Source organism: Lepidothrix coronata, unplaced genomic scaffold, assembly GCF_001604755.1.
Source record: "Lepidothrix coronata isolate B3197 unplaced genomic scaffold, Lepidothrix_coronata-1.0 Scaffold31, whole genome shotgun sequence".
In the NCBI taxonomy this organism is placed as follows: Eukaryota; Metazoa; Chordata; class Aves; order Passeriformes; family Pipridae; genus Lepidothrix; species Lepidothrix coronata.
This window is the reverse complement of record NW_016690211.1, coordinates 5,860,687-5,884,419: the sequence shown is the minus strand read 5'-3', so window position 1 is coordinate 5,884,419 and position 23,733 is coordinate 5,860,687. Positions and strand designations below refer to the sequence as shown.

The window sequence follows — 23,733 nt, the reverse complement described above, 5'->3', positions numbered from 1 at the left end:
TCTAAATTTGCTAATTTGTGTTCTGTGTGAAGGTGTTAAATCGGGTGACGTCTGAAAGCATCATTTCACAAACCATCCTTCTGCCACATGCTGAGAGTGAGTGCACAGGCAGGCCGCCCGCAGGGCTGTCCATCCGTGCAGCACGTGGAGCCAGGACGGATGTCCACCCCCGGCCTGCGCTGGAGCTCTGCACATGCTCTGTCTGCCAGCCCAGTCCCACTCACCCAGCCCTCGGCTGATGGAGCTTGGGGAGCTGCAGCATCTCTCGGCTGCTCGTAGGCTGTTGCCACTCGCTGAAGACCTGACATTTTTCAGAATCTCAGATAAGCTTCCAGGGGCGTCCTTTTAGGAAGGTCTGTGACAGCATACAGTGTTTCCATCAGACTCTTTCCTTGTCTACAACCTGCAGCCGTAAAAGCGAGTTTAATTCTCTGACAAGAAGACTGGCAACAGCTGTCGTTGCACCGTGTACTGTAATACATGAGATTCTTCCCGCAAAACCCTGGAGATGGTATTTGTCTGGTCTGGTTGTAAATAATGAGATAGATCACAATGGATTTCAGTTCATCATCAGTGTTAGATCAGCACAAAGGTAAGTCACCTGCTACTAATTTCAAAATCCTTTGGTCCTCCCATGTGTCCCATGCAAATGTACTAAGATTACTTGACAGAATGAATAACATAAATTCTTGGAGAAGAACAGTTTTATTTTGTTTGCACATAAAGGAATTTTTCCATCAGTTTCAGACAGATATTTCAGTCTATTGCCTACAGTGATTTTTAAAAATAAAATTTTCAGCAGAATAGCAACACCATCTAATTACTCTTATGCTTAGCATTGAGAGATGGATGTATATATATTTTTATATTGTATATTAATCTTCTTATGGATATATATTAAAAGTTATTGCAGTACTTGCAAACAGCAGTTTAAAATGGAGTAAAAATTTAACAATAGCTGATATTCGTAAGTCTACACTAAAAGGATTAGGTGCTGACAAGTGATTGACTTTGTTTTGGCAAATCTAAGCTGTATAGATGAGTATTACCATAATTGTGCATTTTGCATATCATTAAGCCCCCTAAAGTGAAGATTTTCTACATTGTAAGGTTGCTATGGAAATACAGATGTATCTTTGTTGCCTGTTTTGAAGTTAAGTGTTGTGTCTTTATTTGCCAGTATAAGCTTTTATGTTTTACGGCTTGATGTATTACAAGTGTAGTGGCATCCTTTTTATGTTCTGAAAGTATGAGACTGTCACTGTTTGATCATCCATGTTGCCACAAATTCTCTTTTAAGTCAACTTGCCAAATATTGTGTGTGTAGTGGGCACAGTTTCCAGTGCGCACCTGCAAAATGTCCAAGCTGACATGGCTACACTGGCCCCACAGTGAGGGTGCTGGCTGTGGAACAAAGATGCAGGGCAGGAGGAAGACAGACACTGTGGTACCCTCTGGGCAGCCAGGTCCCACAGGTTGTACTTTTGTGCTTGCCTACACTTTTTTGGTGAACCCAAAGTAAGTATAGCCCTTGGAAAGTGGTGGTTTTGTGGCTACCTTTCAGCCACAGCAGCACTTAAAGCCTGAGCGAATCTTGGGAGTACTGGTTTACACCAATCCAGCTGGGACTCACCCCCATGTAGTGGGGGGGGAGGGTGGGAAGCAAAACTGAGTGACAAGAGATAAAAACGTACTATCAGCAAGTATAAAGGAGACAGGGAAGTGCAATGGTGGAACGGGTACTGCAGGAATAGAGACAGGTGCTCCTAAGCTTGTGAATGACATAAGGAGCATTTTCCCCAGCAGGACATAGGTGTGGAGCTGACTGAGCTTCTGCAGCTCCAAACAGCCATTCTCCACCTCTGCTTGTGCAGCAGTAGGAGTATTCCCTGTGCCACATGCTGACCCAGCAGGGCTCAGGCTGGGGAGGCAGAGAGGAAACCCTGCATGCTCAGTGCCATGGAGATGGCTGCCAGGGAGCTATGGAAGTCGTGCGAGGAATAAGGCTGGAATATCACCAGGCCTGGGGAAGGAGAAGTCAAGTCTCCAGATAGTAGGGGGCAGAGAGCAATGCAGGAGACTACTGACCCTAACCAACTTATCCAGATAGAAGTGAGAGAGCTGGAAGGCAACATCTACCTGTTGCCTTTGGTCCTAATCCTCAGCCCCTCCTCCTGCCAGGCCACTCTCCACAGTGACCCATTCTAATTCCTGTCCAGCATCATCTCCAGTCCATGTCACACTCTACTCATAGCAAATCCTCCAGATAAATTCACCATATCCCCTTCACCACCACTGCAGGAATGCTGGCTCATTAGGTGATTGGTGGCTTACTGCTTGCCTTCCCAGCTAGCTGCGTGGGAGGTGGATGGGGAGCAGGAGCATAAAACACACAGCAGTGGGACATTGAACTCATTGGTTATCATGCAAATAGTGTTCTGTTCAAAATTAACAGTGTATGGTGGATTTTATCTAAATACCATCTTAATTTTGTGGCACAATACTGATTTAAGCAGACATAATTTTTTTAGCAAGGGGAAGGGGAATGTCTTTCATTGGAGCAATTTATAACAATGGAATAATATAAACTAGCTTTCAAACAGACTAGATTGATATCTGTTGGTCCAAAAAAATAATTCAACCCTCCCCACAAACCTTTTTTTCTCCACCACACACATCAGAAAAATCTCCTTGCTACAGATTAAAAAAACCCCAGCATTCCAGGCTTGAAAATCATACCGTCTCTTTGCAACACATCCTATAGTACTGCTCATTAATATCTTATAATACTTAACAATAGTAACAGCAACATGGGACTTACAGTAGGCAAGCAGTACCCAAACCAGAAACCCCTTCCCTCTTAATACTGCTCAGTGCATTTAAGTAAATGTGTGCTGTTCCTGGCTTCAAGTGTTTACCAGTTAAACAGAGAAGCTAGACAAAGGCCTGCACTGGTACATGCACAGCCAGGCACAGACAGGGATTATTACTTTGTTAAAAATTCCATAAATCCATAATATTAAAGAATGAGTTACAGTTTCCAAAAACTGCACTCATCCACCCCCCACTGACCCTTGGCACTGATGGGCTGAAACCAAACAAACTGCCCAGTATTGTGTCCTGACAACAAAGTGTAGGAAATCACATAAGGCTAGTGGTAGAGACAAGGGTTTATGAGAGAGAGGGGAGTAAATTACATGCATAAATATTTCTTCTTCACAAGGAACGTAAAATATCCTATTATCCCGTCTTTAGTTTTCTGTACTTTGTGTTTTAGAAAGTTCTAAATCAGCCATTGTCAAGCTCTGGCAAGTTTATTTAGACCTTAAAAATCCGATGCACCAGAAAGCATGCACTTATATACATCTAACATGCACTTTGTAAAACAACACATCATCTGACATCAGAAACTGTGTAACCCATGCCTTCTTCATAGGACAGTCAGAGAAGAATTAATATCACAAACAGCATAATTTCATTGTTCTGAATCCTGTGATCATTGTGTCTCTCTTTGTATGCCCCCTTTTCTAATCAAAAGACAGCTACTTTGTCTTGAAGAAATGACACACTTTTAAAACACTGCAGCTTATTTCAGATAGATTGGCTTTTAACTTTGATTCTTTCCCAGGATTTTAGCTACAAAAGATGCCACAACCCCATATGTCATTTGGTCTTTCCTTCCAGACCTTTCTACACTGCTGTTGTGTCAGCCTGCAGTTTCTCACTTTCTCTATATGCAGGCTCTTAGTTGGACATTCTGCTTTCCTGAAGCTGACTGACAGCTTCCTTTCACCCGTAGCACAGCAATTTTCCAAAATACAATGTAAAATGTATCTGAAATGGGACTGGCATTTATAGAATTGCAAGATAGTAATGGAGTAACTCTAGCATCTTTGAAGATGGAGGATCAGGCATTTGGCGTTCACAGTCCCTTTATGCCACATGGTGCTGGTGCCTGTGTTCTGCAAGATCAGGCATGGGGAAAACTGTACTCATTCATTCATCCATCCATCCATTCGTTTAGCGTTTTGCTTCCTCTCCTCATACAGAAGGATAATTACTCTGGGGAAAACAGATTCAGCCTAACATAAGCAAAGGCACAGGGGAGGTGTTTTTGGTTTTACCTAGATGATAATGGGCAGAGGCAGTCAGAGACCCACGTGAAGGTGTGCATCCATGTCCTCATCTTTCTACCATACCACCCTCCAGGTAAGCAACTGCTATGCTCGGGAGATAGAGATTTTCATTTTGTGGTTGGATTTCTCTGCTCCTGACACACAACAGGAAGATATAACAGTACTTAAAAGGCAAAAAAAGTACAAAATGTGTAATGCATCAAAGGAGGTGAGTGCCCCTTTGATTCACTGTCTCAGTACATCCGATGGTTTCTTTCCCAATGCCAGCAGCATCTTTTCTGTACCATACCCAGACAGTAACCATGCACAGCTGTACACAACATGCAACTCTGGGAGGACCTGTGTTGGTGCTTATGGCTGGCACCCCCCGTGTACCTCCAGAGACTAGTCAAGAGGAACAACACAAGCAGTCAACCTCTGTCCTGTTTCCTTGCCTCCCACCCAGCCCAAATTACACCTCTCTTCGAGTAAGGGACTAGTTCAGACCTGAGCTTGTTACTAACATGTTTTTGCTGAATTTACCATTTGTGAAAGGTGTCTGCAGGTCTGATGTGATAAGGAAGTATTAACTGGTCCTGTGGTAAAGTTACTTCCTTTTTTCATATACTGGTCACTGATGATGACTCTCCAGAGGCAATGACTCTTAGTCTCTCCTGATCTCCCAGGCACAAAGGACAAATCTTCTGAGCCAAATGAATGCTTCCTTCAGCAATAGACTCCTCAGTAGAATAAAAAATCGAGTTAACATTTTTATTCACAAATTTTATGAAATCTGTAATTTAAAATACCAGTTAGAAGAAAGAAAAGAATTAGTTTCTCTTTAGTTGAGGAGCAATGGAAAGGGAATCTGTGGCAAAGGCAGAATTAACATTAGCTTTCTAATTTTCCAAAGCCCACAACCAGAGCTCCAGCTTTGACAGACTAACCTATTCCAGAGTAAGAGCAGATTGTGTTTCCATGGCAGCCAAATTTTGAAGTCCAGAGTGCTGATTGCACCACAGGGAGAGAAGGTCACATGTGGGAATTAAGCTGTAAATCCCAACACAGATCTCATGCAGGTTCATCTGAGGCAACGTCTGATCACAATGTGAATAGTATGGCTAATCCTTTACAATAATATTTAAAGATCACTTAAAAATATGTATGACAATGTTTGAAATATTATATCAATGCGTTAAGAATAATGTATTATTTGATTATGATAAAGACTTCATACAAACTTTTCAAATTCTGTTTAAGCTGTCTCCATTTTTTCTGCACAGCTTACATAGTTCATGCTATCTCCAGAAGATAGAACAGTACAGATAAGTCACCAGTGACTGTATCTGTCTTTCCTTTGATCAACTCTCTAGTGTGATTTAGGTGTCAGTTTTACTTTCTCCTGTTAACAAGGTAGTGCAGCGACTGGACAAGTTATATGTTCTGTAGCTCTGACCCTGGCCTGGTTTCACCTGGGATAGAGTTAATTTTCTTCTTAAAAGCTGGTACAGTGCTGTATTTTGTTTTTAGTAAAAGAGTAATGTTGGTGACACAGCAACTTTAGTTGTTGCTCAGTACTGCTCATCCTAAATCAAGGACTTTTCAGTGTCAGCAAGCAGGAGTACAAGAGGTGGGGGGATCATGGCCAGGAGATTGGACCCAAACTGGCCAAAGGGATTTTCCATACCGCAGGCCAACATGCCCAGTATATAAAGTGGGGGGATGGCTGGGCATCAGTCAGAAAGTGGTGAGCAGTTGTATTGTGCATCACTTGCCTTTCTTTGTTTTTATTCCTCTCTCTCTATTTCTCTCTCATTCTCTCTCTCTCTCTCTTCCTCCTTTTCATTACAATTACTTAATATAATTGTTGTTGTTGTTGTTAGTATATGTTACTTTATTTCAATTATTAAACTGTTCTTATCTCAACCTACCAATTTACCTTTTTCTGATTCTCCTTCTCACCCTAGCGGGGTCAGGGCAAGGACTGAGTGAACAAGGGCTCCAGACAGAGTTCCTGTCTGAGGTTAAACCACAACAGACCCTCAACCACTGTGAACAGCTGAGCTCGCTGCAGCTGTACTTCTTTTTGAATTAAGAGATCAGAAACATGAGATTGTGTCTGACCTAGATATACATATCTAGAGTATTTTACCAGTATGTCTGATTTGATCCAGCACCAAAAAATTAACTCTTTTGACTCCTAGAGTTAACAGCTTAATAGTCCACCTGAAGCCAAAGGAGATGTAGGCATGTGGAACATAGGATGACCAGTCTGCAAGCAAAGAAGGAATTATCACATTAATTTCTCTAAAAAGAAAAATCTGAGGAGCGTTCGGGAACAGGTCCTGCAAGGCATTGGTTTAAATATTAACTCACACTGTAGTTGCCAAACAAAATAAACTTATCCTGGGTTCCAAGCAATATTCCATTTTTCATTTTTGCAGAAATAATCAACACAAACTGCTGTTGCCAGAAGTTCACTCTTCTAAGAAGAGAATTCCCTTGGACAGCACAGGGAAGTGAAAAGCCTTGGTCTTCTGACTGGTGCAAGGATAACATTGAAACTGAAAACACCTGGGTCCTGATTTCTTCCTCCGTCATAAGAGTGTAGCCAGCAACATTATAAGCTAGTTCAGTTACTACTTCGTTGTTTCTCACGTCCTCTTACATTAATGTTAGAATAATTTCTTATAAGAGGTGGAAACTTTCCAGAAGTTTTCTTAAGTCCTTTCAGTGTCCATGTCTGAAAGTTTTTGGAAGACATTATGGTGACAATCAAGTTCCAGATGACTAATAAAGTCCACAGTGATGTTTAGATACACTTTGTTCCACCCCAAGTTACATAGTCATTAAAACTCAGTGAGATGTGTCATTATTTTCACTGTTTATCATTTTTGTACTTGCTCTCTGCTTACTCATGGACATGCTCCTTTTCTGCAGCTGATGCAGCAGAAGAGGTTGACTTGACTGTGGTTTACCAAGCAGCAGCCAATGGTGATGTGAACACACTGACTGCAGTGATTCGGGAACATCCTCCTATCCTTGAGTGTTGTGACAGAGAGGGTAAATGAAGGCTGGGTTTGTTCTCAGGAGACTTGTTGCTTCAGCTTGCAATTAAATTTTCCAATTTTTCTTCCTGATTTTTGTGTGCAGAAGATTATATTTAGTAGTAGAATAAATTTGAGTTATTCCACTGGAAATGCACAGTTTGGAGATTTCTTTCTGCATGTAATTGTAATTGCAATTTTTATACGGATACAAATAAGCTGTTTTGCTATAAATAGACGGTACCATTAGTTTATCTTATTTAGGGAGGTGCTGAGAAATTGTTGTCATTTCAGGGAAGGAAAAAAATATTTTTATCAAAGCCAAAAGCCATACATTCTACACATTTCTGAAGTAGGAAATTACAGTCTTTGTACTTAAAAAGTATGTCAGCTTGAATGATTTTGTCAAGTAATTTTTTGCCAAAGGGTTGGTTGTACAGTGTGCAATCATCTACATAATCTGTTTTATCTGTGAGACTATGGTCATTTTGTGTTCAGGTTACTATTTAATGCTTAGTTCTTGTACATTGGCTGAGGTTTATATGCATCTATTTCCCAAGTGAATTAGAGCCACAGATCCCGGGAAGCTGTTCTCAAGAAAGACTTTGTTTATCAAAAGTATTTTTTTAATTGCAGCCTCTTCTATATGAACACTGTCTATTCTAATCTCAAACAGTTTTTACTAATCTACTGGGTTTTTTTACACTTTAAAGCAAACATTCTAACTGTTATCATTAAAACATTTACTGGTCAGTAGGGGAAAGCTTAATCAAGATAAAGTACTCTCAGTCTGGATCTTTAAGGGGAGAGGGACTAGATCCAAAGGGTGGGTGGAGTGGGTGGAGATGGGCTGATCAGCAAATAGAAGTATTTCATCTCTAGAATTAACTTGTTTGCTACACTGTATGTACAAATGTAACTAAAGACGAGTTGTGCAATACAAAACACACAGCTCATATCCTGCACGTCTGTCAGAGTCTGTGTGACCTCAGGTTGAGTAGCACATTTCCTCAGCAGTCTCATTGAATCCAGTAAGAATAATTATTCTTCAGTTGTGTCTGAAGTTTCTAATAGTCTTATAATTTCTAATTTTCATGGTAACTTCTATATTCCCAGCTTAGTAATTTTAAATTGGTTTGTTAGATTCTGCAGGAAAATTTCTTGCTGTTTTTCAGCAGTTAACAGACTGGAAGGAAGAGGAAGCAATTAAATGACATCATAATACTTTGTGATGAGAGGCAAGTATTAGGTTTGAATGTGGATTTGAGGTTTTTTACAGCATAGAAATTGTTTGCAGAATAATAAAAAAGTTCTTAAGAAAACAGAAAAGAAAATATCCTAGAACAAATCCAGTGTTCAAATTAAGTTGTTGTCTACATAAAGCACCAGCTGGCACACATATACCTTTGCAAGGGACAGGGCTTGATTTCATAATTGTTTTGAATACACAGGGAAAGAACAAAGCTGGCATTTGAGAAGATTAGCCAAGCACCATATCTGGCTACTAGTCATTCTGAAGACTATCAGCGTCCAAAATGGTGTACAAAACCAAAAGCTCATTTGGGGAACTTGTCAACAGAAAAGCGCTTTTTCCTCCAGAGGAAGAGTTAATGAGGCAAAGCTTTTGCTAATGAAGTCACACTCTTTTTAAACTTGGTGGTCAGTAAGTGGCATAGCAGTTACTTCCTGCTTACAAAAAGCTGAGTACAACTGTTGGACAGTTGCCAGAGGAAGAATTTGTTAATTTGCCAGTGTTAACATTAGCAAATAAAAAACTGTATCTTATGGCTTTGACAAAATTAAAATTGTAAAAAAATTTGGCTTTCTTCCCCAGGTTGCACCCCTTTGATGCATGCTGTGTCAGGACGCCAGGTTGATACAGTGAAGCTTCTGTTGAAAATGGGAGCAAATATTAATACTCAAGATGCCTATGGACGTATCAGTTTATCTCTGGCAACTTATCTGGTACCAAGACTTGGGGGAGAAGGATGGAGTGAAGAGAGTAAATATGCAGACCAAAAAGAGATTTCTGTTTATACTACAGAAGGAAAAAAAGTGCAAAACGTTTGGTTCTAGACAACAGTGGAATTGGTTTTGAAACTTTACTATGATGCAGAGCTGGAGCAATGATTATTAGAAGAGGATCAGGACTCCTGTCAGAGTGTTCTTTCTCTTTCAGGCTGTAAAATCAGTGCGTGGTATGAGGATCTCAGTAGGATCCAGGGTCCTCTGTGTGGTTTCAAGAAAATCACTTATTTTCTGTGCACTGGAAAGTCCCCTCTTGTTCTTAATATGCAGATTAACTTCTTTCCCTCCTACAGTCAGCAGCAGATATTTATGCTCCAGTGATGGCATTCCTGTCTCAGATTCTGGTGGTCAGCAGGCTGGTGTTCCTGCACACCACATAAGCCAGGGCATTGCTTCTTTTCACTGTGGTGCTGGACTTTGTGTGGCCAGGCTGAGAACTGAAGTTCAGGGTGCTGCAAGTTCCAAATATTCAGATCATAAGCAATCCAATCCCCTGATCAACCTACATGCAAGTGACAGTAGGGGCAGACACCTCACTGAGACATTTGGGAAGGGAGATGTGGCACACCTTTCTGAAGCAACAAGGATGGTCCTCTTCTCCTTGGTCTTTTACTCCTTGCAGAAGGTAATTCAGGTTTCAGAGAGAGAATGGGGACCAAGTTAGCTAAGCAGAGTGGGCTTCCATTATTATTTGGACAGGAAGAAGGAATTTTCACCCATGCTGCATAGTATGAGTTATGGCTGGATGACTGCCAACCCATTTAAACAAGTCCTGTGGCAGCCTAATTAAATGACATCCCTTGCATCTAGTTTCTTCCTGAAAATTCAGGATAAAAACAATGCTTCTGCTTAGCTTTGCAATGCTTAGCCTGAAAATAAGCATAGAAAATAGCAAAACAGGCAGTCTCATCCCGTGCAAGGAGCATGCCACACTCACTTGAGAGAAAACATTTCCTCTGCAAGATATTTCTAAAAAAATTCCACAATTAGTGTCATGCTCCTTTTTTCCTTCCTCCTTTCCTGGAGGAGAAAAAATATTCTTTGGAAAAAAAAGAAATTACTGGAATAGATTTAAACCACCCAGGCTTAGAAGTTTCCATTTCTGTTTCTGTGATGGATATAACCAGAGGTCTAGGGAGCATTTGGCTGTGATGTCTGTCCAGACAGACATGTCAGTCCAGAACTGAATTCAGCAGAGCTGCACAGTCACAATCACATGCAGGATTTGGTGGTCTTGTACTTCCACTAAGAGCTCCAACAGGCATGTACTGATTGCACCATTCCACACCTTTTCCATAAAAATGCTAGTAATGCTAATCCAATATAGCTCATATAGGAGGGAATGGTCTTTACCAACTGCCTGTGGAGATTTTAGCAAAACACTCAAACCAATACTTGATTTCCCTGGGACTGAAAGATTTATGCAGTTACAACTTACAACCAGACTGTTTACTTGCTTTTATGCTAGGGTGATCAATAGAGGGTTTTAGTCCAAGAACTGATTCATCCCATCTGTTTTGGTGCTGCTTTCAGTCTAACATTGTCACAAATACAAACTTTTGCAACAACGTTCATAAGACCACACTCTGAGGTTTTTACTAGTGATTTGCCATCCCTGCTAAGATCTCACAAAAGAAATGAGATTAAATGTGCATGTTCCTGGTTTAATCTAGCATAATTGTATTCCCATGCAAGAATATGTGTAGCATTTACTAGTGATACAGGAATTAGCAGTGTTTTAATCACTGTTTAGGCAGTCAGTACTTGCCACAGCTGCAGAAAAAAACAAAGTACAGTGTAAATGAAACACCTCACCTTATCAGAGAAATGAATGACCAAGCTAGTTTGAGACCTGGGCTCTAAAGGGAACCATTCTCAGTGCTGAGAAACCTCAACTGGGGGAAAAAAAGGCCGGTTCCTCTGCTGTCAGAAATGGCTGCAGTCACACACAAATGCCAGCACCAACAAAAAAAGATTTGGCCTGATGCATTTCCCTTTCCTCTTTACATGCTCTTCCCTTTTAGGGCTGGCTGGAAGGCTGTGTCAGCTTGCTCAGGAACGGTGCTAAGCAGAACATACCTGACAAAAATGGGAGATTGCCACTACACGCTGCAACTGCAGAGCCTGACGTGAGGTATGTCCCAGGGTCCCACAGTTTTTGCTGGCTGAATCTCAACAGGTAGTCAGCAACCTAAGGAGAGCCCATGTCAGGAGGAATAGCTGTGACAGCTAAACTTGTGTGTGACTTGCTGCTTTATTCAGTGGTTATCATGAAGAGGGTAGAGAGGAAGAAAAACATTGTACCACACTTGTGTACCAGAGATTGATGGCCAAGTAAAGTGAGGAGCCTGGTTTAAGATCACAAGAGCTGGAGGGGGGTAAAAATATTATAACAGAGGTTGAAACCCTGAGTTTCCCCCACCCAACTACCTTTCTGCTACCTCCTCATATGAAATAGAAGCTAATTCTCTGGACTTCTCTGAGTAGAATGGCAAACATGAGAAAAATTTTCCACACCACAACCTCTTTGAGAGCCCCTTCTTATAAAGGGGAAGTTGAGGATTAGTGGTCTGGCTCATTTTTAACTACTTTTACTGAAAGTGGAGTAAAAACTATGAAGTGTCTTCACAAGAACTCTTAAATATTCTCTTTGTCTCATTCCAGCCTGTGACAATAGGAAACAAATTTTGAGTTGTACATCTGAATAAATTCACTCAAAAAACTCTCCTAAGTAAAGAGGGATGGGAAGACATTAGAGACAGGTAAAATATTCAGTAGATGCAAAATGTTCATGTGACTTAATCACTGAGTCTACAGTTTTGCTGCTGTCACCATATCATACCAGCCCAGACCCTGCACATTTCTGCTGATCTGCTCTCCAGCCTTTTTTACTAGCTTTATTAATTTTCCACATTATCATTCCTTTTCTTGCATCACTTGGAGAGAACAGTTTGAGATTTCTGCAAAAGTACAGATCACTATCATTAAACAAAGCCAACACAGAAAGAAGGCAATGTGTGTACAACATGGCCATGCTGCTACTTGAAGGGGAACAGTAATCTGCTTTCCCAGCAGCACATTGGATTCCTTGAATGTTTTTCACATTCTCCATGGGTACAGGAAGACCTTTCTTTGCTCTACACAGCAGTTTACCAGTTTATAAATTCCTTTTCCTCTATTCTCACTGTTTTGCCCCATGCCCAGAACACATACATGGAGCACCAAAGGGTAGGGCTTTTCCATTGTGGTCACTGTCACTCTCTTGAATCCTACATCATTGCCAAAAGGGAACATGCAGTGGTCAGCTATGAAATGCTTTTTCAGCCAAGTCTGAAAGCTGGCAGTCCACTACTACAACCTTATGTGCTGGAGGCAGCATGTGAACTACATGGAAAGATAGAGACAACTTATGTGTTGATTTGATAATTGATTTATGTGCTTCAGTGCATCCCACAGAGCCTAACAAGCAAGGTGGAAAGAGAATCTGTTCTTGATCTATGCCTTTAAGAGCAGTTATCACAGAAATCTCAGCTGCATGGTTGGGTGTCTGTATATTTAAATAGCAGCACTTATGTTGCCATAATGGTTTCACAACATAAGTGAGCCAAAGTTTGTTGTTGATGAAGGTTCTGCATTCAAAGAATTAGATTTCCTTCACATACAGTGGTTTCATTGATCATATCTGGGGTTGGACCATTGAGCCCTGTATCAGATTCTAAAACTATGTGATAAATGGGGTTTACAAGCATATTATGGTTTTCTAACTTTCTTTCTGCTCAGTAGTCCATTTTTATCAGGGCATGTTTTCAGGCACTGAATTTCTGAGATTTTGAGTGATTGTGCTAAACAACCACAAAATCTCTCTTCCCTTTTACAAACATTTACCGAACTAATCACAGCAATCCTAAAGTGTTGTCCTTTTCAGAGTTCCTATAGTATGACTCCATTCAGAAAAGGAGGTGTAACATCTCTTTTCTACAAGTATTTGTATCCATATGCAGAAGTATTTGAAGTCAAAGCAAAATCCCTACACCGGGGTCTACCCAACGATCACTCTTTAGGTATTTTCTGCATTAAAAAAGCCTGACTTTGGACTTTTGGCACCCAAAGGAGGTGTTAACAATGAAGAATCTTTTCAACTGCAGAATGGCAGCTTATTCTTTTGAATAATTTACATATCTAGTTCTTTCTTATTGGTAGGGGAGAACAAATTTGACGTGCAACATTCTCAGCTTGATCTGATCCACGCACCTGAGCACAGTTCAACCCAGAAAATATACTGAAAGTTGTTGAAGACTGACCTGAGGAAAAGCAGCAAAGTTTTTCATTTCCCTCCTATGCATGGGGATAAATGAAGGGTTGTATACATTAGTCTGTGTGTTCTCTGTACATTTATCAGACTTCTTTCCTTTATGCCTCATCATCTTAATTTCCTTGCAAAAGAGCATGCCTTTTTAATGTCCATGTTTTGAAGATTTCTAGCAAATTCACAACCTCCAGATGAGCCACAGAATTGCACAATGATCCCCTAGGATATATCCTTCCTCTTGCTAGAATCATAAGAACTGTACACTCATGTTAGGATGTGTGCTATTTGGCTTTGTTACAGCCTGTAAGAGTATGGTGTTTTCCATTTCCATGGTCCACCCATGTACATGATCCAAACACTTAGCCTGCTACTATAAAACACAGCCATCTTTGCCAAACTTATACTGGTTTCAGAACATCTTCACAGGATACCAAAAGGAAGAGAAAAGTAAAATCCATGAAGTGTTAAAAATATTATTGCACTTGAATAATATTTCATGTAAGTACTTTATTGTTACTGTTCCCTCCACCAGAGGGGAGTGTTTGTAGTTCGATATTCAGTAAAATGTGAGCCCATGCATTGCTCTGTTTTATACCATAATAATGGCCCTATTGCAGAGACATACTGTGAGGCCTTGTAAAATACTAGGGTTTGTGTGTGTAAATATACCATAAGCATTGTATACACACGCACATACATGCAAATGTGTACACTACATCACATTACTTCAAGAGTTAGAGTGAAAAAATCCTTGCAGAAGCTGGCATTTCTGTTAGTTTAAGACATTATAAAATAGGTTGACAGTAAATTGCTAAGCTACCAAAAACTGCACATGTGTATAGTATTACGCACCCTGATTCTAGCCTGGCAATTAGCACAAGAATTATTCCTAGTGGATCTGCTTTTAATTCCCAGCAGTAAACTTTCATCGTTACAGTAAGCTACATAGTCCTGTTTGTTTTTCTCACATGACAAAGCTTAGACCAAAGATTCTGACCTGTGTCCATCACTGATTTTTCACAAAATTGCACATTTTGTTTTTTAAAAATCTGTCAGTTTTTCAAGTTTAGTCAGGAGTACAGCACACTGACTGTGTCGTTGCTTCCACAGGCTTCTGACCGTGCTTCTGCAGCAGTCAAATCTTAGTGAAATTAATCATCAGGCCAATGAGGTGAGTTTGTTCTAGAAGTCACAGTCCCAGGCTCTGGGGGCTTAGAAGTCATTCTGTCCAGAAAGAGTCCACTGTACAATCACTTTTATAATGAGAGTATGCACTAGTCAAAAATATCTATAATGCTTTTGCTGAACTCTGCAAAGTATTATCTCATTTTTCCTACTACACATAATGCACCTATAGACTAATAAACCATCTCCATATACAGGCAACTATGAAGTACCTTGAATCAGTCTCTTAAATCACTTATCAAGACAGTAATTGCCTTTGATTCTTCTGCAGTTAGACACTGGACTGAATCTCCAGCTTTACCAATCCTAAGTGTTCAAGGCCAGGTTGGATGGAGCTCTGAGTAACCTAGTCTAGTGGAAGATGTCTCTGCTCATGGCAGGGAGGTTGGAACAAGATACTCTCCAAACCATTCTGTGATTCTATGATTCCTTGATCCCATCATTCAACTACTGATCTCAGGAAAAGTATCAAAGAGCTGGTATTACACAGAACAGCCATGGAACTACAAAATTTATGCTGTTCTGTGATCCATACAGAATTATGTCCTGTGTGTATATCTGTAGGGTACATAGGAGACTATTAACTTCCCACGTATATTTTTCTCCAAAGAGAGAAGCCAAGACACAAGAGAGATTCTGAGTGTCTTTTCATGTTTCATTTCATTCTAACAATTGCTCAAGGACATGTCTCTTCTCCACAGTGCCAGAATGGCCAGAGGGCTGTTAGTATTTCCTCTTCCTTATCTATTGGAACGTTTGCACATCCTCCTCACAGCATCCTAAACCAGACATATGCTTTGTCTTGGTGTAGAATTATGTTGCTAATGAATTGCATGAAACAATGGGTCATAATTTCAAGCTGTAATGCATTGCTACATGCAATTTGGAACTTTTAGTCCATCTCACTGTCATTTGGCACTGACAATGTATTTGTTCAAGAGTCAGTACTAAGCCCTGAATACTCATGCTTTCTGAAAAATGTGGGTCCTCACAAAAGATTGCAGCTAATAGAGCTGTTCTCTTGGCATAAATAAAACACGTTTTCCCGTCTGACACTTGGAAAAGACACCCTGATGAATGCATGAACACATAAACACTAAGAAATACATCTGGAAGTTTCATACTTTCCACAACTGTGGCTTTCTATGGGTTTACTTACGAAGCCTGTGAGATGACAATGTGAAGAAACGTTCCTTGAAGAAGCCTTGAATCTGGGCAAATCTGTATTTCTCACCGCCATTTCTTGGCTTTTGTCCTTTTATGTCCCCCATTGCTCCTTATTTTTTGCATCCTTATTGCATCCTTATGTTTGGCTGTCTCACTATTAAGATTATATTATGCTGGACCTTCAACTTTGACAGTTTTGACATCACTTTCATGCTTCCTCTCACAGTGGTCTACCTACACATGCCACTCAAGGGTGGTAACACTATGCACAAATCAAACCGTGTGGGCTAGACAGCTGTTGCCTGCTGTAAAAGGCCCACGTATGTGAGCTCCTGCTACAAACAGCTCAATGCACTTTGCTCAGTTGGGTGCTCCAAAAGGACAGAGTACTAGAAAGGATGTAAAGAACGAAACAGGAAGCTCTGTCTGAATCCTTGGTACTGCCACATGGCAAGTGTCAGATGCAAGAGTAGTTTGAAAAAGGATATACAACAAAAGGAACAAAAAAAGGACTACAAAGATGATAATAGTTATAGAGCAGCTTCCTTTCATGAGCAGGCTAACAACTAGAACAAACAAACTACAGTAGGACTTTCAACCTGGCAACTGTGTCAAAGGGACAGTATAAACCCATGGTAACATAAATTGCATAGAGAAGATGAAAAGAAATTCATTACTAAATGGAAGGTTTTTTCATATAGAATTACAGGAACACCTACAGAAATTACCAGGTAGTAGTTTCAAAGAAAAATAAACACTTTTTCAGAAAATGCATGATCCTGTGGAGGTCTGTGGAAGTCTAAATGTCATAGGAAATCTTTAGCCTGATTACCAAATATTAGGTGGCAGTATACTGTCAAGCCTTATTTCTTATATTTTTGCATCTGCTACTGACCTGTTTGAGCTGTGTTCCTGTACTAGGGAGATCTTTGCACCGTACCCACAGTTTTACACTCTTACGTTACAGCTGATTCTGGTGGTTACCACAGTAGAAACAGAAAGAAAGTTGATTTTTCAAGGATCTTCTTTGTCCATATCAAGAGAGAGAGGATGACAAAAAGCTGGCCTAGTACACTGTAGCTTCTCCTTTTTCAGTGATTTTTCCTGCTCTCCAGGACCAGCAATGAGTACCAGTTTCCCACCTGGGAATCATTTAAGTGAAGCCTCATATCACTCATTCATATCACTCAAATACTGAGTGTCCGTCAACAGTACTAAGTCCCTTGTGTCAAAATCTTGGACTACTGACATCATTGGCAGACCTCCCATTAATTTCAGTTAGAGCAGGAGTTTACCCTCAATTTTGGCTTTACAAAACCAAATTAACCCCCATAATTAAGCTTTGCAAACCATAAGTAAAACCAAAACTGCTCTTGTTCAACCGCTCTGTTTCATCATCACACAGACTTAAACCACCTGGGGGCTTAGAAGATACCTGATGAATGAGAGAAATTAATGTTAAGGCATTCAAGCTTTTAGTCAGAAAATCACTGCAAACAACCCCCACTATTAGTGCACTGATAAGCTGTCTGTATCAATGTGCTATAGCTCATAATTTACCTGAGTTGTTATCAGTTGGCTTTACAGGGTTCTATTTCAAGTTTTAATTTCTTCTCCACTTTTATCATTTTGGAAACCAAACAAGAGCCTTGAAATACATTTTGCCCACTAAGAGAGAGTAAACAACACCTGCCCAAAACAAAATGTAACCACACCTGAAAAACACTAGCAATTTTTAACAAACACAATAAATTATTAAATTTATCTAGAAAATCTTAATTATTATGGATATAGAGTAAAATATAGGTTTATGTAACAATGCTCATGGTGCAAATACAGGCCATGAATTCTCTGATCTACCAAGACTGACTGGATGCAGCTAAGATGGAATGAAGATGCAGGTGAATAGCTTATCATTCACTTTGTTTTCTCTCAAAACAGTAAATATAAGACATTTATATTGTGACTTTTTTGTTGACATCACTGTGTCAGTTCTTTATCTTGCTGACTAGTGCCAGCTACAGTACTAGCTTACAATGTTTATTTTGGATCAAAGATAAGACAAAACATAAACATCACACTGTATAATGTCAAAGCACCAGTCTAAAGCAGGCTTTTCACACAGGATCCAGGCTGAGCGGTGAGGAACTATCTGCCAGCCATCGTGGTCCTGACCAAGCACTGTTTATAACATGATATAGTCACATACAGAGGAAGCATTTGTATTTGTATCTATTTTCTATAATAACTCCAAAAAGCTCATTGCTTGGTTCCCCCTTAACCACTCCCCTAATTCAGAAGCTGCTGCTAATTATTTCAAATCAAGATGGAGAGGGAACCATCCTGGCTGGTTTCACAACTGCCTAGCTTATCTATAGGGACTTGAAGGGTGCTCCTGTGAGCAACAGTAATTTCACCTCTGGGCTTGTGGCTTGCAGAGAGTGACTTCACTCCACTGGGCTGCTTTCCACAACAGACCCCAGCACACCCAGACTCTGCTGCACAAGGGAGCAGACCCAGCTCTGGTGGACAAGGACTTCAAAACGGCTCTGCACTGGGCGGTACAGGTGAGCCACTGGGATGTTTACTGAGCTGACTTGGCTACTGTAGTGTCCCAAATACTCCTGAGAAAATTTTGGCTCTGAGATGAGGAAAATGGATGCTAGGAATGCCCACTAAGCCCCAGTATTTTGCAAGCGGTTACAAATCAAGGATCTAGCATCTTCTTTGGAGAGCAAGGCATACTTAATGTAGGCTTAGCACTGTTGCCCTAAACAAAGTTATTATGTATCTCACTGGGACTATGTGTATGCTTCATGTTGAACGCATGCCTAATTTTTTTAAACTAAATCAGGTTTGCAGAAATCAGCAGCTTAAAATAGTCTTGGCAAAGGCTGTTGGGAATAAAATAATGTAAACACAAGTTAAAACACATTTGAACAACTACAGCTGTGGAATAATTAGCTGAAGGGCTGAGACCCTACTTCTCTGGGGAGTGGGGAAGACAAGGAGTTAAACGCATTTCCTACTGAGCTGTATGTTTCTATCTCCTGTGCAAAAAAAATTGTCAAATACTCAGGCCATCATTAGAGAAACAAACTGTAGGTTTAATCTGATATGAAACACTACTATGTAGTTGGTAGTAAGTGATCTAAAATACAGCATAATTTGCTAAATTTTGCCTAGTTTACTGCAGAAAACTTTCCAGATGAAATCGTATGTTTTTACTTGCTGACTTGACGTAGCAAGTTCTGGTATCAATGTCCAGAATACTCGCACAACAGATAAGCAGAAATAGAACTTGCACGGAAATCCAGTAACATTTTCATACAGTGAATAAATATGTGTATTCTCACCTTTTGGTCTAAGTTTGCTCTTCTTAAAGAAAGTGTCAACAAAGAAATTTAAAGGCTCTGAACTGTCACATGCTGTATTTGTAAAGGGATAAGGACATTTAGAACAAACCATCTGTTTCCTTCAACCACAGCCTCCCACAGATGGTTAACATGCAACAGGCTCAACTTCTGTTTTTCTGAAATAGAGGTATATTTTGGCCTCTGCAACAGGTATTGTTTCAATTCTTCTTTAATCCTAATCAATCCTAATCTTCTTTAATCCAATCAATTGGAATTGCTATTTGCCTTAGGAGACTAAAGATATCTACTCTATCCGTTGTGCATTTTTACCAGGCTTATTCCAGTTCCGGCTGCTTCCAGTGGGAAATCTCTGAAACTCATGTGAGCTCCTGCATGCTAGACAGTGGTCTGTATCACAGTCCTGGGTACGAGCTGTCCCTCCAACAGAAAGACAAAAGGCAATCCCCTTAGAGTTCCCCTCCTTCCTTAAGCTTTCTCTGATTATGTATTTTGTACATTTTATTATTTAATTCCACCATTAACTCCCATCCCCGTCTTTCTCTCACAGTATGTGCAGAATAACTCTTGAGAAACAGGAAAATGGAAACTGCACAAAATCCACTTGGCCTCAGGTAGAGGCAAATCACAAATCTCTCTTCTTTCTCCCTTTAAGCTGCTCACAGAAATCAAGAGGAAATGTGCAGGATGACCCCCCACTTTTTTTTCTTGAGAGATTCTTGCCATGAAACCTTATAAATTGCTTTGTCTATCCACATACTTCTCCACATTCGAGGTCCAGAAGGGGCAATTGAAATACCAGAGCATGAAATAGATCTGTTAATATTTCTCTTACTCAAGCTTGGCCAAGAAATAAAAACACTTTCAGCCAGCGCGCTCTGCTGCCCTATTAGACTCTAGAGACTTAAATACTGTGGACAGGCATGACTTTTTCTGCTGTGATGGAGAACAGAACAACAGCTCTGTTGGATGGGATCATCATTATGTCTAATAGCCTCCTCTATGGCAGCTGGAAAGGGGATATTTTTCCTTTAAGAATTGTATAAGTATCTTTAGAGAACAAGAGACTCACAGAGCTCAGGCAGTACCAGCTGCAGTGGTTATTTTCAGCTGAATAGGGCCCAGTGTTTAATTTCATTTTTTAAAAAATGCAGTAAGGGGAAGACCAGGCACTGCAGCGAAACTTATTTCATATGTTGCAGGAAAGAGTCAGTTTATGCAAACTGGGCCGAAACATAGAGCAGGGCCGCATAAAAACCGTTACCCACCATTCAAAACCAAATTCTTGTGCATGGGGCATGTTTCGTATGAAGTCATTGTTCCTTGCTGGCTGTTTCAAAGACCATGTGTTTGTGGCTTTGTCTTCCGTCAGACATCATGGGCTGATCAGTCCCAGCCGTGCAACCAGACAGACCTTGTCTACAGCAAGGTCTGCTCTTTTGAAAAGCTCAAACCTCCTGCCACTCAGATTCACATCTTCAGAGCAAATGTGTCACATCGGTGTCAAAACCACTGATCACGACTGTTTGAAGTGAGAATATCTCATGCCGCATTTTTTACACATGCAATAATGTTAAGAGCTGGTGCAGACATGGCTATTAGAAGTGTCTCGGGAGGTATTTCTCTCCTTTCACTGCAGCCAGCATTAATTACTGTAAAGGAAACACACCTTTGTAACAAAAAAACTGTTAACTGATACTGGAACAAAGTCTAAAGCCATTCTTACCATTCTAGGTAATGGTATAGTTAAAATCCTAGTAAAATACAGTGTATACTCTACCGCATATACTATCATACTACTTACTATTGTAGTATAATAGTATTATTAGTACCTTGGAAAGCCTTACAAGATCTGGAAGCTTCCTACATTGCCTTGACAGTTGTCATTATTTTTACCAGAATTTTCTTTGTCTCTTTCTCAAAGACTCTGGCTCCCAAAGTCATATGATTATGTAAAAATATCAGCTTTCAGATAAATAATAAACAAAGATTTCTTCTAAAGTGAAAAATCCAAACCTCTAGGGATAAAAAGAAAGCAACTAAAAAGAAGCCATTAAAAATAATATTCTGCCATGTGGATCTGTGCTTCTGATTTTTTAATAGGCTGCTTTGTAGTACAAAGTTTAAAAAAATTAGGAACCTACATATCTGCTCCATAGCAACAATGCAATTATTTCATTCTCCACCTGAGAACAGAGTGAAATACCTGTAGACTTTAAACAGACTGGAAAAGAAAAGCATAGGTAATTATTCATTTGTGTTTGGCTGAGCAAGCATTGCAGCTTCTCTGTAATTACTTGGAAAGTGAGAGCACACTTAAGTGTCAGGGTCTCTAGGAGTAAATCTCTCTGTTGCTAGTGGGCATCTCGAAGACACAGCTGGCCACACATCCAGAGCAGAGGAAGGGGCCAGAGAAGGCAGTAGTGGCTCAGGATCTCTCCCAAGGGATCACTGCTCTCCTTCTCTCTGCCTAACACCCAGTTCTTTAATGTGGGCTGCATACAGTGGAAGGATTCAGAGAGACTTCCAAAGACCTCTTGAAACTTAGATTGGCCAGAAAAGGTGCGTTTGCTAAGCATTTCTTTCACTGCAAAGTCATGCTTGTTTTCTCCTTGTTTCTTGCAGTTTTCTAGAGATTTCTTGAAAGGGAGAGTAGTGATTTCCTTGTTCACTAAACTTTAAAACAATTTTGAATATTAACAAACAAGTCAAAAAAAAGATTCAATTTGCATTTTTTAACCATACCCTTAAGAAACCTCTTTCTTGTGTAAATATTGTCATTCCAGCAATGGTACAGCTGTTGCTGATGGAGGCTGGAACATTGCATAGCAGCAGGGCTCTACAAAGTGAGCTGTCAAGTGCGAAACAAGAAAGAGAGTTTGAAAATAGTTTTGAGTAAGAAATAAACTTGTTTCAATACCGTCAGAAGCTTTTTCCATAAAGTGCCCTAAATATTTGTGTCAGTGTCTGCGACAGTGAATTAAACTTGCCTGAGTGTTGGCTCTGGCACTGAGGCCAACCATCATGGGACCTGTGTCCCTACTCCTAAACTCTTTATTCTCTAAAACAGGATGGTCATATGCAGACCACCTACTGGAAATGGTCTATGGCCCATGTTAGCTCTGGGAACTGGTAGGGAAAGTGTTAATTGACCCAAGACAAAACAATGCCAGTGAGAATTTTAAGAATTTTATGGTACAGACAACTGAGTTCCAATGCTGAGGGATTTTCCCTAGTGCTACTTAGCTTTTTATATAGCTGCAACCTATTTCTTCACTTCATGACAGTTTGTAAGCACAGGTCCTTTTGTGATTTCTACATGGTACAGCAGTATTGATATAAAAGCTCACCAGTACAACCAGATCATGGAAAAACTGCCTTTACTGAAATAATTGACTGATGAACAGTAAACTCTTCAAGTATGAACGTGCCATTGATGATGGAATTATACATGCCAATCAGATTTCTGAGGTAATCAATTGAAGAACTCCCACTGACCTTAGCAGGAGTTTGTCTCAGGCAAAGCCTGTATGTAAGTACAGTATAATTGCAAGACCTCTTCCCAGCACACAGTACATGTGTAACTCCACAAGTGGATGGCAGAATGTGAGTAATGCACATGCACTACACTTTTTGCATATCTACACTGTATATCTGATCTCCTGTGCCTGACAAAAGGCACTGGAAGACAAATGCTTCCATTTCTCTGATAAAATTAATCCTTATTCTACTGCAGAATTTTAAAATTACGTCTTTTTCAAAGCCTGTAAACATCTAATCCAGAGAAATCAATCCTCACAACAATGTAATGGCAGGGGAAAGTTGCCAAGTAATTTTAGTCATAGTCTTTTGTGGTGAGTTCACCTTGGCTGAACGCCAGGTGCGCACCCAGGCGCTCTGTCCCTCCCCTTCCCAGCCGGACAGGGGACAGAGTAAGGTGGGAAAAGAAAACAACACAAATTGTGGGTTGCGATAAGGCAGTTTATATTGATGAAAAAACAAGAAAGCAAAAGCAGCGTGCGCGCGCACAAAGCAGAAGCCAGCAGTTAATCTCTATGTCCCATAAGCAATGATGGTTGGCCATTTCTCTGAGACACGGGGCTCCAGCACACGTAATGGTTGTCAGCAGGCAGCCATCAGAGACAATGAGTGCCTCCGGTCCTGCTCCTTGCCTCAGCTTTTATATCTGGGTTGACGTCATATGGTATGGAATATCCCCTTGGTCAGTGTGGGTCAGCTGGCCTACTTGTGTCCCCTCCCAGGAGTTCGCCCGCGATTGAATGTTACAGGGCTGTGCTCAGCAGTAGCCAAAACATGGATGTGTTATCAACACTCCTCTAGCTACCAGTGCAGAGCTACTATGGGGAAATAAATTCCGGACCCACCACATCATTTACATAGTAAATCATTACACACTTACAATAGAAAGAGTCCCCCGGGAGTCCCCCCCCACCAGCGTGTGAGTGGTGGGTCCCAGGCTGGCTGCGTGTGTGTGGTGGGGTCCTGGG

General features: G+C 40.5%; 1 protein-coding gene across 1 annotated transcript in view; it reads left to right on the top strand.

Annotated features, from left to right (window-relative positions):
* Nucleotides 1–250: 250 nt before the first annotated feature.
* ANKRD55 (ankyrin repeat domain 55) overlaps nucleotides 251–23,733 on the top strand; it is a 52,088-nt gene continuing 28,605 nt past the window's right edge. The window contains 6 exon segments of the mRNA XM_017811081.1: nucleotides 251–592; nucleotides 7,056–7,178; nucleotides 8,997–9,127; nucleotides 11,215–11,324; nucleotides 14,610–14,674; nucleotides 18,294–18,418. Coding sequence (XP_017666570.1) covers nucleotides 553–592; nucleotides 7,056–7,178; nucleotides 8,997–9,127; nucleotides 11,215–11,324; nucleotides 14,610–14,674; nucleotides 18,294–18,418 — 594 coding nt within the window. The 5' untranslated portion in view covers nucleotides 251–552.